Source organism: Gasterosteus aculeatus, chromosome 2 (genome assembly GCF_964276395.1).
Source record: "Gasterosteus aculeatus chromosome 2, fGasAcu3.hap1.1, whole genome shotgun sequence".
NCBI lineage: Eukaryota > Metazoa > Chordata > Actinopteri > Perciformes > Gasterosteidae > Gasterosteus > Gasterosteus aculeatus.
Genome location: NC_135689.1, coordinates 8,154,589 through 8,174,232, shown reverse-complemented (window position 1 = coordinate 8,174,232; position 19,644 = coordinate 8,154,589). Strand labels below are relative to the sequence as shown.

The window sequence follows — 19,644 nt, the reverse complement described above, 5'->3', positions numbered from 1 at the left end:
AATTTAAAAATAAATGGACACACTGAGATTAGACTTTTATTAGTGCATCATGTTTTTCATATATGTTAAAACGTGTATTGAGGGGCCACTTAATGCTGTAGCATATTTGCACCAGCTAAGAATAACTCTGTAAGGCTGATATGTAACATTAATCTTTAATTGGGTTTCTTGTGTTTCATGTATCAATCTGACCGGCAGCTTCTTTGCAAAGTTTCCAAACATACAGCATGGCAGTGTTCATTTGTCCAAAATAATTTGAAGGCAACATTTGTTTCTGGCAGACAAACCTCTCATTAAACGTTAAGGGCAATATTACTCAGACAAAACAATATTTATTCCAAGCTAAATTCTTGCTTTGTTGAACAAAGAGATATGATGTACAACGAGGAGTTAAGGACTTAAAGAGGCAAAGAAAACTATTATTTTGAGTCAGTGGAGCAGATCATGTTGCTGCCACCAGACGCCCCCCTGTGGTAGGAGAAACAAACTACCACATTAATAATGAGCTCTAACGACCACTGGTCCAGACGATTTATTAAAATCTCCACACAGCGTGTTGTTTCAGGCAAGTCACATATACATCTTCCAGATATATTGAAATTATACGAGTAGGATTAAGCATTTAAATAATTTAGTTGGAAGTGAACATATCTTTGCTTGCTTCCGAACACACAGTTAAGTGAATTAATTCAATGGAGCAACATGCGTCCCTCTTTTAGTAATCATTCTCACATTACAGTTCCCAAAATAACTTTCAAGAATCTTCTAACAAATTAAATAACTGCAGTCACATTCTGAAATGTAATCTCCCCGAACCTTCACTTTAGATTTCGATCCGACACAAATACTTATCTGTCTTTTGGAGCATCTTTACAGCCCCAACAAAAATAACAACACAACATCGATTATGCACATCGGGCTCTCTAAAGTATTCTACTAAAGCCATCATAGAGAACAGATTATAAAAAGGCACATGAAGCTGAATATTGTTCCAGTAGCGTGAAATTCACACTAATTGTTACTTTAAGTTTGTAGAGAGAGCAGCGTTTCCACTAACTGTGAAGCACTGAAGCACAGAAGCAGCGAGAGAGTTTGGTATTGGTAAAAATACCAAATACCAAAGAGTACATTTGGTCAAAATCATTTTGTCACAACGCAAACTATTTCTTATCCGCCACTTGAAGTCACACAAAGCCATGCTTCGGTTATATGTTACAGAGATGCAGTTATCTTAACTTTGACAGTTACGGTGCAATTATTCTACAATATAAACATTCAAACTATTGTATTTTTTTTCTTTTGTAAAGTGTCATTCCTCTATTTACAGAAAAACATGTGTGCACGGCTGCTTCTGAGCGGTTTACTTGTAGTTGAAAAAACCAGCTGATTTTGCCTGAGGAGCCATCAACATACTGGCTTGATTCTTGTGTGTGATGTGAATCTGAAAAAGGAAATACAGAAAGCAGAATGTTAAGTAAATGTTGACACAATGAAATCAAAAACATTTCTACTGATGTCACTGCTGAAAAAAGGTTTGCTTTGATGTTCAGTTCATGTTCCTTAGGAGGAGAAATATGCGTTCTGTACCGTGCAGGGAGGCTGCATCCACGGCTCTCCATCTATCTGCATCGGTAAGGCTTTCTTCACCCTGAGGGTAAAGAGGAGCGGCGTCAGAGAACATCAAATCAATGACCCTAATGTGTAATTAAAATACCAAAAGAAAAGGCCGGCATGTGTAATTAATGTTATGTAAAGAACCGTGGGATTATCCTAAACCGGTGATCAAAGTCAACCGCAAAGCCATTGTCGAGACGTTTAAGGCTCAAAGCCGGACATGTCGGAGCATGTCTTTGAGGCCGTTTCTCACCTGATTGTAATCTGCGAGGTCTTGGCGAGCCTCACCGCACTCTTGAGCCCCGTGTATATCTGTCCCATCTCCATGGCTCCTTCGAGGCCGACGACTTCTAATCGACGGTCACTGAGATCTGGCCCGGGCACAAAGACATATTGAACATTCAATCGCTGAGACAATAACACATTTCGGTCATCATTTATATTCTGAATATAGTGGAGCATTTAGAGCCTTTATTCATAATTGTTCAGGTAATAAGGCAGATATGTTCCTCAGAAGCTTTTAGAGACCAGAAATAAACCCCAAAAGAGAGTCAATATCAGACAGGTGGACACAAAGACACACTCTAAATGGATGCTAATGGTCTGTGCATGCTGGATGTGTAACTGTCTGATAAACAAGTTCCCATACAATCTCGTCGTGTTTGTTGAGCTTGTTGTTGCTGACCTCAAATGGCCCGAAATAAATCAGTTAATGCAGTATTAAATACTAGACCAGCATGGAAACACGCCTTTAACCACGCCAGAGCCAGCGTCATTTACTGCACTTATTGATCGTGCTAAAAGACCATCTTAAAGAAACACAAATTGATTTTCTTTATGTCCACTTGGGAGCAGCGGATCAAGCAGAAAACGTTTCTCTATTCTTCGCTTCCTCTTTAAGCTCTGTGTGGTGCAGAGCCCCAGATAATGTAGGTTAAATCCCACATGCCCTCTGGTCTAACTAGCCAAAGACCAAATACCTTGGGAGGTAACTTTCAGGATTTCTGGGTCGACGATCACATCCGGCTCTTCCTGACTCGTCATTCCCTTCGCTTCACATTTTTTGGTCTCACCCCATAGGTTGGAGCCGCCGTGCATGCTGGGAATGTTTAGCACAGCAACCCCTTCTAGAGACAGGCTGCTGAGGTCCAGTGGAGTACCGCAGCACTGAAGGAGAAACAGCGGCAGGTCAGGGACATCACGCCTGTGCTCGGTGTGCTCGTGGGATTTTTTCTCACTGCAGAAGAGTTGACGCAGCCGATGCAGCTCACTCACCTCGATCGTTAGACTTTCGCTAAGTTTCTTACAGGAAGCGGAGATGGTTTCTGAAGTCGCAAATTCGAAATACCACAGCTTGTTCTTCATTCTGCATTCAGGAAAACAACAAAACAAAAAAGATTCTACTTTGCATGGAAAACTTTCTCCTGTTATCACAAAGCTCTTCAGGAGTCAAGGTGGAACGCTTGCTGAAACAAATATTTTCTGTCGCAACAGTTTTATTCTTTCTTTTTTTTTCACCGAAGACAGAAACAATTCAATTAAACTGACATTCCTCAGGTTTATGTTCCATCCATCCATCCATCCATCTTCAACCGCTTATCCGGGGTCGGGTCGCGGGGGCAACAGCTCCAGCAGGGGACCCCAAACTTCCCTTTCCCGGGCCACATCTACCAGCTCTGACTGGGGGATCCCAAGGCGTTCCCAGGCCAGTGCAGAGATATAATCTCTCCACCTAGTCCTGGGTCTTCCCCGGGGCCTCTTCCCAGCTGGCCGTGCCTGAAACACCTCCCTAGGGAGGCGCCCAGGGGGCATCCTCACCAGATGCCCAAACCACCTCAACTGGCTCCTTTCGACGCAAAGGAGCAGCGGCTCTACTCCGAGCTCCTCGCGAATGGCTGAGCTTCTCACCCTATCCCTAAGGGAGACGCCAGCCACTCTCCTGAGGAAACCCATTTCGGCCGCTTGTACCCGTGACCTAGTTCTTTCGGTCATGACCCATCCTTCATGACCATAGGTGAGGGTAGGAACGAAGATTGACCGGTAGATCGAGAGCTTTGCCTTCCGGCTCAGCTCTCTTTTCGTCACAACGGTGCGGTAAAGCGAGTGCAATACCGCCCCCGCTGCTCCGATTCTCCGGCCAAACTCACACTCCATCTTCCCCTCACTCGTGAACAAGACCCCGAGGTACTTGAACTCCTTCACTTGGGGTAAGGACACATTCCCTACCTGGAGTAGGCAATCCATCGGTTTCCTGCTGAGAACCATGGCCTCAGATTTAGAGGTGCTAATCCTCATCCCGACCGCTTCACACTCGACTGCGAAACGCTCCAGTGAGAGTTGGAGGTCACAGACGGAAGATGCCATCAGGACCACATCATCTGCAAAAAGCAGCGATGAGATCCGCAGCCCCCCGAACTGTAAACCCTCCTCCCCCCGACTACGCCTCGATATCCTGTCCATGAAGACCACAAACAAGATTGGTGACAAGGCGCAGCCCTGGCGAAGGCCAACCCCCACCGGAAACGCCTTCGACTTACTGCCGAGCACCCGAACACAGCTCTCGCTTTGGGCGTACAAGGATTGGATGGCCCCAAGCAAGGACCCCCTCACCCCGTACTCCCGCAGCACCTCCCACAGTATCTCTCGGGGGACCCGGTCATACGCCTTCTCCAAGTCCACAAAACACATGTAGACTGGTTGAGCATACTCCCAAGCCCCCTCTATGATCCTGGAAAGAGTGAAGAGCTGGTCCGTTGTTCCACGACCAGGACGAAAACCGCATTGTTCCTCTTCAATCCTTGGTTCGACTATCGGCCGAACCCTCCTTTCCAGCACCTTAGAGTAGACTTTACCCGGGAGGCTGAGTAGTGTGATACCCCTGTAATTGGCACACACTCTCTGGTCCCCCTTTTTAAAGAGGGGTACCACCACCCCGATCTGCCACTCTTTTGGCACTGTCCCAGACTTCCACGCAATGTTGAAGAGGCGTGTCATCCAAGACAACCCCCCAACACCCATTGCTTTTAGCATCTCTGGACGGATCTCATCAATCCCCGGGGCTTTGCCACTGCGGAGTTGTTTGACTACCTCAGTGACTTCCACCAGGCTAATTGACGATGATCCCTCCTCCGCCTCCAGCTCCGCCTCCACCAAAGAGGGCGTAGTAGTTGGATTCAGGAGTTCCTCAAAGTGTTCCTTCCACCGCCCGATAACCTCCTCAGTCGCGGTCAACAGGGTCCCATCCTTACTGTACACAGCTTGGATGGTTCCCCGTTTCCCCCTCCTGAGGTGCCGGATGGTCTTCCAAAAACACTTTGGTGCCGACCGAAAGTCCTTCTCCATAGTTACCCCGAACTCCTCCCATACTCGCTGCTTTGCCTCCATCACGGCAGAGGCTGCTGCCCTTCGAGCCTGTCGGTACACTGCAACTGCCTCTGGAGTCCCACCGGATATCATAACCCGGAAGGCCTCCTTCTTCAGTCGGACGGCTTCCCTGACCACCGGTGTCCACCACGGAGTTCGAGGGTTACCGCCCCTTGATGCACCTAAGACCTTGAGGCCACAACTCACCGCCGCGGCTTCAGCAATGGAGGTTTTGAACATAGACCACTCTGGTTCAATGTCCCCTACCTCCACAGGAATGTGAGAGAAGCTCCGCCGGAGGTGTGAGTTGAAAATCTTTTGGACCGGGGCCTCCTCCAGACGTTCCCAGTTCACCCTCACTACACGCTTGGGTTTACCGGGTCTGTCCCGAGTCTTCCCCCATCCTCTGACCCAGCTCACAACCAGATGGTGATCAGTTGACAGCTCTGCCCCTCTCTTTACCCGAGTGTCCAGAACATGCGGCCTCAGATCAGACGATACGATTACAAAATCGATCATTGATCTTTGGCCTAGGGTGCTCTGGTACCACGTACACTTATGAACATCCTTATGTTCGAACATGGTGTTTGTTATGGACAATCCGTGACTAGCACAGAAGTCCAGTAACAAACACCCTCTCGGGTTCAGATCAGGGAGGCCATTCCTCCCAATCACGCCTCTCCAGTTATCTCCATCGTCGCCCACGTGCGCATTGAAGTCTCCCAGTAGGACTATGGAGTCCCCTACAGGAGCCCCATGCAGGACTCCATTCAGGGTCTCCAAAAAGGCCGAATACTCTGAGCTGCTGTTTGGTGCATATGCACAGACAACAGTCAGAGTTTTCCCCCCCACCACCCGAAGGCGTAGGGAGGCGACCCTTTTGTCCACTGGGGTAAACTCCAATGTAGCAGCACTCAGCCGGGGACTTATGAGTATCCCCACACCCGCCTGGCGCCTCACACCATGGGCCACTCCGGAGTAGAATAGAGTCCACCCCCTATCCAGGAGTTTGGTTCCAGAGCCGAGGCTGTGCGTAGAGGTAAGCCCCACCAGATCCAACTGATAACGCTCCACCTCCCGCACAAGCTCCGGCTCCTTCCCCCCCAGAGAGGTTACGTTCCACGTCCCCAGAGCCAGCATCTGCCGCCCAGGTCTGTTCCGTCTAGACCCCCCACTGTCACTGCCACCCTTGTAGCAGCGCACCCGACCCCATCGGTTTCCTCCACAGGTGGTGAGCCGATGGGGAGTAGAGTGTTGGGCTGCCGCGTCACTCCTTCGGGCTGTGCCCGGCCGGGCTCCGCGGTAAACCCGGCCACCAGACGCTCGCTGTCGGGCCCTCCATCTGGGCCTGGCTCCAAATGGGGGCCCCGGGCTTCCTCCGGGCCGGGTAACTCCTTCCCTCTTCCGTTTTTTCATGGGGGTTTTGAACCATTCTTAGTCTGGCCCCTCGCCTGAGACCACTTTGCCAAGGGTAACCCTACCAGGAGCACAAGGCTCCCGACAACACAGCCCTCAGGTTCATAGGGACACACAAACCTCTCCACCACGATAAGGTGACGGTTCCCAGAGAGGTTTATGTTGTTTTCTTGAAATGTTCAAGGTGTGATTTTAAAACTGTGTTGCATTTCATTATTGTGCGAAATATATACAATAATATTTTTAGGTAACCATATCTTATGCGTATTCATTTCATGTGGCTGTAACCTTTTATTTAGGTGGAGAAAAAAAAACACTCTATAACTAAAACAAAGTTTTTCACCAAAATGTTGAATGTCTACCTGCTGTTAAATTTCTGGGGATGTTTCTCCCTCATTGTGTGAAACCGGTGGGCGATAGAGGCGTCCTGTAACCACAACAAAACACAGCAATTATCCAAGTGCCAAACTGAAAAACACTTCCTCTCTCGCGGGATTGAATTCTGTTAAACTCACCACTCCAATGGAGAAGTAATTGTTGATGATTTCATACGGCACTGGGTCGCCCTTCTCCTGGTTCTCATCCGGGATGACCTGCACTGTCCAGCGGTCCATCAGCACCTGAGAGCTCCCCTCGATATCTTTAAGAATACGACTCAAATCTTCACCATCGTATCCTTCAAAGAGAAGACACACATAAAGGCCGACGTGACTTATAAGACACAAATATGTGGAGAACTCGTTCAGTGATTCACGTTCAAACAGACACACACAAACAACCCAGCAACATGCATCTATGCAGCAAGCTGTTTTAATTTTTCATGACAAGGAAACACTCAAAGCTCTTGTCTTCTCACCTCCGCCCCATCGCAGGCATCGCGCAAGGTCATTTCCTGTGCCCAGAGGAAGCACCGCGACAGGTGGTCGCACCAGCAAATTGGCTTTGTCTGATAACATGAGAATGACAAAAGGGGCAATGCAAACAGGAAAACAAGGGTTTAATCAGGAAGCCCTTTGTGGGGCAGCCCCTTTTATAGAGTGATCGATCAATCTCACCGATCGCGTCCAGAATCCAGCCGACTGTGCCGTCTCCCCCGCACACCAAGATCCTGTAGTTCTGCAGATTTCGGAAGAAACTGAGTCTGAAAGACGGGGGAGATTATAAACAGCAGAGCATTTAGTATTCAGGACACTGTGGTCTGATAAAATGTAATATGTGGCTCAATTGATTCTAAAATTAAAAAAAAGCTTATTTCTATTTAATGCTACTAATAATCGGTTGGACTATCTACTCACCCTGGTGCAGGTCCGCCATTGCAAAGGTTGTGTACCTGCCGTGGATTCAGTAAATACTGAAATTTGTGCAGGACTCTGCAATACAACACACACACCAGGCTCAACAATATGAACGTATTACGCAGCCATCTTTTCACAAACATTTCCTTTTCTCACCTTTCTCCCTGCTTCCCACCACTTTTAAGGTTAACAAACACTAGAAGAGGATGGGTGTTTGGCACAGGGCTGATCTGTTGAATGATACGCACATTTTGTAGTTTGATTAACTAATTTAAATGGAACCCTGTCATTGTGAATATTAGGCATTGAATAGGCTTTGTTGGGAATAACAATAGTACCTGAAGCACTTGTCCATCAGGAGTCGTATTGAGCTCGCTGTCATCTGCTGCCCCCGAGCCGCCATTTTTCACATTGTTTGGTCTTTCCTTTAGGGACAAAAACAAAGCAAAATGTGTGAAAATGTTATAGATCTTCCTGGCTTTCAAGCTCAAAAAGAAAAATCTCTCTAGACCTCGCCACACAGGAGGGAGGGAAAGGTTTCTAAACAACAAACAGCCCTGAGCTGATGTTATGCGTTGGTGTGACAGGCAGTGTTTGTATTGCATGTGTGCCCGGGGATAATTATGTACCTTTATAACAGGATATATTGCCCACGGAGGCAGGATATGGTCTCTGAGGGGCCCACAGGTGCACTCCGTTGGTTCCTGGTCAGCACATTCATCATGACGCTGTAAAACATAAACAGTGACACGTCGAATAAACTTCCAGCATAACGGGGACGACGACTGACAGGATCCAAATGTATCTTTAAAGGGTTTTGCTTCAATTACTTCTCACTGTGTAAAGACAAAGTCAATTATTGGAGGAACGGGAGGGAACAAGCCGTTACAGAATGAATGTGGGTGCCTGGTAACACTAATGCATAATTTATCCTCATTGCTAAACATCAGTCCCACGTCAGCACACGTCCTCACCATCGTGTGGCACCACACACAGTGTTTGCCCGTTAAGCCTTGAAGGCTCTTGATCTTCTTCTGGCATTTTTCACACTTCCTGGAGTCACAGTTCCCACTCACCCAGTCGTGTGTTGGAACCTGAAATGTGAGATGAATGTTTTAAATGTGCACTCAGACTGCAAGCGTCACTGGGAATGTTGTCATGGACGCACGGGCATACCCCCGTTTCTTTCTTTGACTTCACATACGTCCTGGTGCAGGGGGCCGGGTTCCTGTTAGCACAGCGTCCGTGGACTGTGTATTTGCAGCCTGCACATCACATCACATAACTCAGCTGTTAGAACATTTTTACATCAATATCACGGCTGACAAGAGCATCAATCCAGAAAACGCCACTGCAATTCTCAATTTTGGCATTAGTTAGCTAGATGTCGCCCTCTTCTGGGGAGTTCTGGTACTCACAGGTGCAGCAGAGTCCTTGTTTCCTCAGACCCAGCAGCATGCTCTGGCACACATTGCAGTAAACAGGCTTATTGAAATGTTTCATCTTCCAAAGGTGCTGCCCGTCCTTTTGAGTCACCTGCCAGTCGAAGGAGCAATCGTTGACGACGATAATGAAACAGACAAAAAAATGAACATCACGGGGTGGAAAAAATTAATATAGAAAAGTAAATGTAGCAAAAGAAGCATATATATTTTTCCATTGTTAAAATGTGGCTAAAAATACACAAAAACCCTTTCAATCATAAAAACATTGGAAGGCCAATGTGCATTTCACAGTTATTTTCCACACCTACGCTTGAATAACCTTGCCTTAATGAGATGGCTGATTATGCAGTATGTAGAGGCTCTATATATAATTACATACAGGGCGACAACATATTCAAATCAACACTCAATATAATCTCAAATTCTCAACACAAGATTAGAAGGTTGCTTTCAATCCGTTTGAGCGGCCGGTGCTTTTATCTGGATTGCACCATTTGCACATTTTTTTCCCCCTGACATGATGAATCATCCTATCGCTTACTCCATGACACATAGCCAGCAGAACCGAGAAAAGGCACACAGCCACCGGGAGGGGCCTGAATTCATGCACCCCGGGCTTCAAATGTCCATTGGTGGCTAGAAATAGCCTGAGGGAAGTCCCTGGCATTGTTGTAGAGGCCAAACCCAGCAGCAGAGTCCAGTCTGTGGTTATAGACCGCCACAGTCAGCGGGTAGATACGCAGTCTGAGGGTAAGTGGCTGTTACTGGCAACGGAATAAACAAGGCTCATAGACCCAAGACAGACCTTGGCCTAGGTGTTACGTATACACCCAGTGTAAAATGATACATTTCTTTGGTCAAGTGTAGTTTCTGTAGATTGCTTCTTTTTGACAAGTCCTTTGTCAAATGTGGAAAGAGAGACTGCAGAGTAAATGGAAAACACTTAAGCACTCTAATGCTGCAGAGCTTGCATGAGAGGAGATGACATTACCACACCCTGCAACACTGAGTCAGCAAAAAGGCCCCTATCGTTTATGTGTCTATAAGGGAGGAGGCGAAGGACAGAGGAGCCACAAGAGCAGTTAAGAGGGTTTTACGACCTGCTGTAAAAGGAAATGTGTATCTGAGAAACACGACAGAGAGGAAAATGCTTCTATAGTACCTTAAGACCCAACAACACCAGCAAGGGAACGTTGTTCATGCCTCCCTCCACCCACTCCTCCAGAGACACTGTACCGCTGCTGTCGGCATCAATTGCTGTCATCATGTCCTTCAGAACCTGATGAAATGACATTTGATTGTAATAATGCAATCAGCACACAGACCTATATTACTTAGAAGAACCATATGGTCTCTGAAAGTGGTCTACGCGTGGGAGTTTGTGGATTTTGCATAGGTGCATATACCACCATATACCGGAGGCAATGATGTAAACGGTTTATCATAAAAACAAATGTTTCTCACTATACACACATTAACTATATTATCAGAGTAGTGCATGTGTGTGACACTTACTGGCCTCAGCTCTGACACATCCCATCCAAGGTATTCTGCAGCATGCATCATCTGAGCAATAATCCGATCCACTTCCTGTTTGAAAATCAACAGACTTGTTTTGGTATTGTGAGAGGTCTAATGCAGTCCTTCCGCAACTAAAACAGAACCTTTAATCTTTAATTTCACAGAACTTACAGAGCTGTCGAGGACTCCGTTCCCATCTCTGTCATAGAGCTTGAAGGCAACTACAGATAAAGGGGAAGTTAAAGTGCTGCGTCAAGTTATCACTCATGTTATCTTGGGCACAAAAGAACCAAAGGACTCACACTCCAGCTTGTCCCTGGGCTGTCCATCCTCCAGCAGAGAGAAGTAACACGAAACATCCTTCAGAAAGACCTCTTCTACAGGAGAGACAGAACGATGTCGGTCAACCACAGCTGCTCAAACGGCACCTCATAGGCTTTTGGGGAGACGTGAAGCTACGCCAAAAAGGGCCAGGGCATGAAGTGATACGGGCATGCAGAGAAGTAGCATGGAGACAGTGAGTTGTGTTAATACATGGTGCATAATCTCACTGGCATAATCTCCCTGGGTGGGTTCAGAGTTTTGGAAGGAGCAGAAGAGTCGCTGGCAAAGATCCACAGGAAAGTCCTCCACTTCTAAATAAGTCTTGAGGAACAGACGGAAGCCTTCTTCATTGATGCACTGCAAGAAAAAAAATAATCAGGAGACAGTTTTTTGTGAGATCTAGAATTAAATGTTGTAACCCTCTTTGTATGTGGGTGTGTCAACTTGTTTTGAGCTTGCGATTCATGTACTCAAATTGCATCCAGTGGGGGTTGAAAGGCATTTAAAAGCTTCAGGGTTTTCATGTCAAAAAGGCCAAAAAAAGAAACCCCTGAATCATGATGTTAGTCCATCTGTTTGGCTCGGTATTGGCCTTCCTTGCATCATAATATGCTGCAGGGCTAACAAGCAACTGTCCCTTGACAACGGTGAACCACAAACTCAATTCTTGTTGACATTATCAGATTTCCCCTGGTTGAGACCCATGCCGAGCTGCCCCAGTAATAAACCACAATGCTGCCAAATAACAAAAACAAAAAGGACAAAAAAAAGACAAATTAAACTAAGACCACGGAACCAGTATCATAAGTTAACACGCAGACCAACATCCACAAATTGTTATTCAGTGCGTTTTGACAGCTATGAACTAGAACTTTATGACAGCATTTATGCTTTTTGTCATAAATTTAAAAAAACATTTCCTTCCAATCATCTAATTACGCTGGCTGCGGCTAAATCATCCATCTGAAATCGCAGCAGTTGCTTCCTGCACAAATTAGTTGGCACTGTCACCCAGTGACACCACAGCACAGGAAAGATCTTTTTCAATCCCATTTGCGCTTACACTGCACCGAGCAGTTCGGCACAGCCCTGCTGCGTGGGCACGACTAGGAAGGTAATTCACAGTGGCGACACCGCTCGCCTGCCCTGAAGATATTTCCCTTGGACAGCTTAGTCAACGTGAACGATTGGTCTGATTCTTATTAATTAGCGCAGCCTAATCATTAACTGTTCAATATACATCAATCAAATGCCTCATTAAGCTGCTCCACTGAGACATGCAATTCAGTTCAGTCATTTCTGTGAGTGAGTTTTGGACCTGCGGGCGAACAGCAGGAGTCACCCCCCCTTCCCCTCACCTCTCCATGTCTGTGCCGGGCCAGACGACCATCTGCATCAAATTCCCTCAGCACGTCCTTGACTGTCAAGCGGCAGTCTGGAAGCAGAAACACGCAGGTCACACACACGTAAGCGTGGCTCTGAAAAGCAGATTTCTCACATATAACTCTACGGTGTGTTCTCATTTTAAAATGCCATGTTTTGGAAACATCTGGTACGCATGCAGTATGAACACACTAAGAATCCAGACTTATAAGGATAAAAACAATAAAGGTCTGCGTGCCTTATTTGCAAAAATATAAATACTGTGGCAGGCTACAACCTCTTCTAGATATGAGTGAGTGTATACGAGCGTGCGAGTGGGTGGAAGTGGAAGTGAAGGGGGGCGTTAAGCGCTGAGAAAGGGGCCCATCGTTCTTTACTCACATTCAATGTACTGCTGTAGCTGGATAAAGTCGACAGGGTTCAGTTCCTTTACTTCTGGCTGTGTGGGGGCAGACATGGTGCCTGCTTCTGCACAAACCGCCTGCCTGTGCGAGAGAAACAGTGAGACATAGACGGAGTGAAAAGAGAAGGTGGGCGCGTTGTAGCCTGCCTCTTTGTAGAACATAAAAGCACGGCTGCGAGCAAAAGATAGCATCTTCCATCTCGCTCTGTGAAATCCACGACTAGACAGGGAGAATTTCACCACGACGCACAGTTTGAGCGGCGCAGAGAGACGGACGATACGTGGAGCCGTGCCGAGCATCTGTACGCTGAACACGGGGTGCCTTTTTTCTTTTTTTGGTGAACACAATGAATGACCTTTTAATGACTTATTATAGCACTTGTTTCCTTGTTTGCTCTGAAATGGCGCTTCTCTGCCAAGAATTAACGGCCGGTGTTCTCACGTCTTTATTATCTCTCACCATCAGTAACATGTGACTAGCGACTGAAAACTGGGCCAAATGTTTGGTGGAAATGATGTCAGGTTAAAGCTCCCCATGATACTTGGACTTTAGGGATTCTCTGCACCTAAATTAGTTATTAGCTAGCTAATATTTCATTTTTATGAAACACCAGATACAGGGAGCATTTGGTTCAGTTCAGCTGGAAGTGCAATGCGGTAGAAAAATTGAGGTAAGAGAAAAAAACAAGTGTTTGTAGGGACCTCCCCTCCAAACAAAAAGGAGAAAATTAAATGTCATACAGAGCTGAGAGCGAGCATGTAGTTTGGAGTTTTGAAATAAACATAAAGTTCAATCATAATGGAGGAGATGGCCTAATAACAGGAAACAAAGAGACACGCGTATATGCATTAATCATTTAAGAAAGAGGAAATACAAGGTAATGGAGGGGAGAAAGACACCATCAAAACATCCTGTGTATTATTGCGGATGTCGATGCATGCCAGTAAAATACCAACGCACTTTCTGATCACGTCAAGGAGTTTTACCTGCCAGAAAATCGTTCCATGCAGATCTATCATCATCAAGCAATAGGACACTTTTCTCGGTTTTTAGGAGCTAACATTTGAGTTCAAGCAAAGCCACGTAATAGTTTGAGATTAAATAACACAATCTCCTCATTCGCAAACAATGGGGTTGAATTAATGAGCAATAAAATGCCTCTTAGTTGTTGTTTTTTAGGTCTGGCACAACTGGTAGCTTCTAATGGCTAACGTAAGCATATTGCAGATAGATATAATGGCAATTACTAATTAAATTGACTGACTTTTGTAAGCCACTTATAACGTATATAGTTTTCAGACTATAGATTTTTTTCCATCACAATGAATTGCATTACGTTTTGGCTTAATTACATTTGAAGGTACTGCGGTTGAGACAACAACCTCTCAAACCTGCACAAATTTTAATAGCCCACTGACAAATTTTTAAAAATGTATGGAAATCAATGGCAAATGGGGCCTGGAACACAGTAGGAAAGTTAAATGCGCAATGAGAATCCCTCAAATTCTAAATATACTGAACCTGGCAAACCATCTTTGAGGAGTTGAATTTGCACGTAGGCCACTGTAAATGTGATCATTCTATCATCAAATGCCCAAAACAGAAGCCCATAAAAGACAGTGTGGTGGTTTTCAGTCCTGATGAATAGGACCTCATTATAATAGGTTTTTCACACCGTTGTACGCAGGTGTTATAACAAATTTAAGTGCAGCCGGCGCAGGTATCAGTGACGGCTGCCTGATCTTCCGAGTACTTAAAAAGGACAAAGAACGTACTGCGAGAAAAAAAAATAATCTAAAATTAAAACCCACTCCTTACATGCCATTGTCTCTATTTGCGGTATATCTGGACTCTGAAAGGTTCACACTGTCCTCCCTTAATTCCCTAAAAGGTCAGCTGCGTTGCCTAGCAGTTCTGTTTATGCAGCCAATCAGGTGTGCCGGGTCTGTATCAGCAGCAAAGTGATACATGGAGGAATCATGAAAATCCATCTGGCACTGATCACCTGATCCTCTTTATTCTAAAAATATGATTCTACCTCCGTCTTCAAATGCCGTCAAAACGAAGTAGTAAGTAAAAAATAGAAAAGACGCCTCGTATTTCATAAAAATCAGAGGAGCTGTTTGTCCGCTCCTGTTTTCATGCTTTCCAGAGGAGCGAGTATCATCATCATCATCGTCGTCGTTGTCTGGTTCAAGAAGACATCAAGCCAATCTGAGTAATCTGATTCCTCACTTCCTGATTAGATAATGATTTGCATGCACATTTGCACAGTGGAAATCAGGACCAGTCAAAACACGGAGCATAGGAAGCATTTTATAACACTTATGGATCAACAGTATGAATATTTTAGGTGGTTGGAGAAGGGTCTGAGGCTTGTTAAGACTTAATACAGGCCAGGTCGCAAACTGCATCTTGGCCCAGCTATCCAAAAGGTTATACTGGTGAGCTTAATGGGAATTTTAGATGCTTGATGACGCATCGGTTAAAATGGCTTTATAGGAACATTTAAGAGGTAGAGGCTCTGCAGACGTGATAAAGATTTAAATGTCAGCTCTACTGACAAAAAAAAAGAGGTATGATTCTGTTCGAACAAAATGTAATTCCATAAAATCAGTACAGCGTTAACAATGCTGGACATATTCTGCACAACAATACACACTAGAGCTGCGCTCTCCTGGCTTTATGAGGGGCCACTAGTGGTTCTTCAAATAGAGGTAAAGAACCATTTTTAATTTAAAAAGGGTTCTTCAAGCAGCAACGGCTGCCTCACATAAACCGCTGGAAAACCATCTGTTTAGAATCACACGCGTGCCTTGACTTCTGACCAAGCAAATGAATAATACCAAAGTAACTGCTACACAAAACAATTACAGGGAAATAATTGCAGACTTGCAGTGAACAGTTCAGGTGGCATTTCCCTTCACACGTGACCTCTTATTGTCTAAAACTGTCAACAACCGTACGTCACTCTCTTCACCGGAATCCTCTCCAGGTAAACTTGGGCCACGACCTTTCTTTCAAAGCCGGCAAATATCTGCGCAAGATGTTATGACGCCCACGCCTTGTGTCATGGAAATGTGCTGTTTTGCAACAGCACTCGCAGGGTGCGAGCCGCCGACTGCCTCGCTCTGTGGTTGGAAAACACTGCGTAGGTTCTTCGAACAGAGAGCCAAGTCTATGTCTAACGCCGGGCCTGTGTGTTCCCCTCCTGCAAACTACACACATCTTCCCCGAAGTGTGTGTAGATTACATCAGGTTAGCAGAAGGGGAAGGGGGGGAGAGGGGGACAGGGGGGGGGGCGGACATGCTCCGTTGCTATGGAAAGTGTTTCCCTCCATCAGCTGCTCTCTGTCACATCAGAGCCACGAGTGACTAAGAGGTAGAACGAGGCAGAGAGGGAGGACGCCGACATGGGGAAGAAGAGAGAGGGGGGGGCAATCCGTCTAGCTGTGAGTCCCACCCTCCCGCCCCACCCGCCCGCGGATTCAACTCCACCTACGCAATGAACCGCGTTTGGCCTTCAAAACCAGAGGCCACGCTTTAACTTGCCTTCTACATGCAGACGCTACTGTGAGTCATTGCGTCAACACACCCTCACTGCTGTAAACGGTCTGTTTGCCTCGAGGAGAGACGGGGGAGGTGGGGGTGGTGGGGGGGTCACCCTGCCAGCCATGTCAGGAGTTCCACACGAGCAGTGCAGTAATGTGTGACTTCTTGGAACTATTATGGCAAGGAGCCACGCGTATGCAGCTCTAGAGCTGCAACCAGTAACCACGACTTCCCCTGGTTGTTTTTTTTCTTCTTTCTGTTGTTTAATTATATTAAATATTGCTGTTTTTTGTGTACTGAAGGGCGTGTTGATGAGCAGAAATAAAGTTTGAATATACCTTTGCTTCAATATGCGTCCTGGGTCCAGCTGGTGTATGATTCATCAAGTGAAAATGCAAAACCCCGGGGTTGAATCTAATGCGCATGCTAAACCGGAGCAAAACAGGGTTTCCCTCGTCTACTGCTATTGTGTGGACATGTTTGAATAATCGGCGGGTATGCAAACTACAGGAGGCTAAAGTTAGTAGAAACCCTGGAGAACCTCAAGCACAATCAACATGGGTTGTAAATCTCACCAAAACACTGAAAGGGAAAAACAACAAAAGACTTTCACCACAGAATGAATCACACATTCTTGGGAAAATGTGGGCGAGGCTCTGCTCACTCTCAGGCTTCAGAGCGAGGGGACTGCACATCACTCGGAGTTCAGACTTGAATGTGAATTATATAATCATTTTTTATTGTGTGTGTGGAGGGCAGCCTTATAGAACACCGCGCTGTGCTCAGGGAACATAAACCTCCAACCTGCTCGGACTTGAGGGAGTGCGTGCTGTCAGACAGCAGCCACGTGACCGTGATCCACAACTGAAAAATAAAACGGCACTTTTTTCAATGATTTGAACTGAGAGTAATGACTCGTGGGAGCGAAAGTGGTTAAAGTCATAGTCCGGAGCACAGGACTCCGGCATACTCGAGGGGGATAACTGAAGGAAGTCAAGGCTTACTAGAAGATACAAACTACTGGATTTAGAGAAGGGAAATAGTTTACAAACAGCATGTATTCCCACCATTCACACTAGCTATGCAAAATAGCCACAGCTGACATTTACAAGCCTAAGCGCAGATTGCAAAGTGTGGCTGCAGTTAAACCCTCTAATGTAAACCTTAACAATGGGAGAACCGTCCTGACTACAGTATTGATTGTCTGTGCCTGAAGAATCATGCAGATCAAAACAGATGAATTCCACAGAGACGCCACAGCTTTTAACTAATGTGATTGCAATAAAGACACAGCTCGAGCGGGAAACTATCACCTGGAAATGAGGTAGTTAAAAAGGAGAAAGTATCCGGTTAATCCTGTTAATTCGCTTTCCCAATTTGCAGACAGGTGAGAGGACTGTGGAGGAATTTGTTATCCAAACAGAAGACACAAACACAAAGGGAAGCTGCTGAGGTGTTTCATGTCCATTTCAACAGGGAGGCATCCTGCAACCTAATCTCAGATGGGTCATAAATCCAACCAGGAATGGGGCGGTTGACCTTTTCACTCAATGCAAAAGTGATCAATAACGCTGCAGCATGTGTGGTTAAATAAAAACGTACAGTGGAGTTCTTTGCATCTAAAGTATACACTCCTCCACCTGCTTCAGATCTCTGTGATCTCCCATCTGGGGTATGAAGGTCTCTATATAGCAGCTGCAAAGGGAACTAGAACCATGAGGTTTGAGGTTTTTGCTGTTGTTTTATTTAAGGGCAAATGAGCGTGCATTGGTATATCTGTGCTCTCTTGTCTGTTGTTCGGCTGAGTGAATTACTGCGCAATTATCACACGATTGACTATTCGCTCAGCGCACGGAGCGGAAAGCTTTCGATTCCTAAAATACGCAAAATTGTTGCAAAACAGTAGCAGAAATAAACACAGCAGCAGGCTGAAATGCCTCGGCTGTATTAGACCGCGGTGCAGTATCGTTCAGGGTTTAAACAGAAACTTCAATCAATCCGTAGAGTCCGGACCTCTTTACTGTTTGTATTTCATAATCATTTACCTTTTTTTATACTGTCGCCACTCGGTCGTTTCGTCTCAACGAGGTCGTCGTCGTCCGGTTCAACAAACCGGAACAAAAGAAAAATTTTAAAAACCTGCTTTCTGCTTTCTCGAAGCGGGTCGTTATAACTTCAAACGGCGAGAGAAACGGCAGCGGCGGGCGCGCGGAGTGGAAGCAGTGAAGTCACGCAGGCAGCGGATCCCTCCCGCCACAGAGCGCCGCCTCGGCCGCGGCGCGCGCTGCGTGCGCCGCGACACGCACATCCCGCGCAAAGTTGCGGGAGTGAACGCTCGTTTAAATGTATCGGTTAAAAAAATGCTACAGACGACTCGTCCAAAGAAACGGGGAAAGGGCAACAAAAAGCAGTTCACCGTGATTTTATACATTGTGTTATGGATTAATTGATTTCTCCATGTTCCATATCTTGAGAGCGTATGCAAATAACGTAATGTATCATGGACTCCTTACGTGCCATGATTTGGTGTTAACATGCTACAAGAGCATGACGCGTTAGCTCTGAGTGAGTGTAATACTACACGAATTACACTGAATATTCATTAAAAATAAAATTTGCTCAAACATAAAACCGTAAAAGGGAGGCCACTGTAACAAAAAAATTAAAATGAATGCTAGCTAACTAACTGTAGTTCAGTTTAACATTTGAGGGGTTGACGTTGGCATAGCCATGGCTAACGTTAGCTAAGGTAACATCACTTTTGCAAAAGCATATGAAGACGACTTCTCCGGATTTATAATATATAATGCATTTTTATAAATTAAAATACCCAAGAACATTATTCCCTTATACTTAATTGCCGATGCCGCCCTTGTACTTGTAATGCCTACCATAAATACATTATATATATTATTTCATTTTCAAACCATGTATTTTAACTTATTTTATTTCTTAGCTTTTTCTCAAAATGGTCATTGCTTTTGGACTACTTCTCTGGAATAGTTTGTTATAAAAATGACTTGAAACCAATGGGCATATTTTCAGTGTGGTCCTTCTTTTATTTAATGAATACTTCCTCCACTGGGCATCCAGGCCCTAAAAATGTGTACCGCACATGTTGTAGAAATGTTCATCAAAACAGATTATTTAACATATTCCGAGGTGTACTCAGAATGTGACTGCTGTACGCCTTACAGCGACCAACCACATCACAGGCTAATGTTTGTAGACAACAGGGTAAAGCACCGGATTTCACATTCCAGTGACCACAATGGCGAGGGATTAGGCTCCACAATGAGGACCAGGCCGGCACGAGAGCATAACAGA

The 19,644-nt window shown here is 45.6% G+C and overlaps 1 protein-coding gene across 1 annotated transcript; it reads right to left on the bottom strand.

Annotated features, from left to right (window-relative positions):
• Window positions 1-516: 516 nt before the first annotated feature.
• dgkaa (diacylglycerol kinase, alpha a) lies at window positions 517-18,756 on the bottom strand. Its single transcript, XM_040193487.2, has 24 exons — window positions 18,363-18,756; window positions 12,743-12,846; window positions 12,337-12,413; window positions 11,206-11,335; window positions 10,957-11,031; window positions 10,826-10,875; window positions 10,649-10,723; window positions 10,296-10,412; window positions 9,107-9,224; window positions 8,865-8,953; window positions 8,663-8,782; window positions 8,318-8,416; window positions 8,027-8,113; window positions 7,845-7,918; window positions 7,689-7,763; window positions 7,449-7,534; window positions 7,250-7,339; window positions 6,909-7,069; window positions 6,756-6,820; window positions 2,890-2,980; window positions 2,595-2,781; window positions 1,868-1,985; window positions 1,588-1,648; window positions 517-1,441 (listed from the first exon to the last, which is right to left on the bottom strand). The coding sequence occupies exons 2-24, from the start codon at window positions 12,816-12,818 to the stop codon at window positions 1,361-1,363; spliced, it is 2,202 nt and encodes a 733-aa protein (XP_040049421.2). The 5' UTR covers window positions 12,819-12,846; window positions 18,363-18,756; the 3' UTR covers window positions 517-1,360.
• Window positions 18,757-19,644: the final 888 nt, after the last annotated feature.

What these genes read in the sequence shown, in the direction of transcription:
- dgkaa (XM_040193487.2), bottom strand. Translation starts at nt 12,818, where the DNA reads ATGTCTGCCCCCACACAGCCAGAAGTAAAGGAACTGAACCCTGTCGAC. An exon ending in AGTCAAAGAAAGAAACGGGG is followed by an intron (nt 8,783 to 8,864) that starts GTATGCCCGTGC and finishes CTCACATTTCAG; the next exon opens with GTTCCAACACACGACTGGGT. An exon ending in CAATATATCCTGTTATAAAG is followed by an intron (nt 8,114 to 8,317) that starts GTACATAATTAT and finishes TTGTCCCTAAAG; the next exon opens with GAAAGACCAAACAATGTGAA.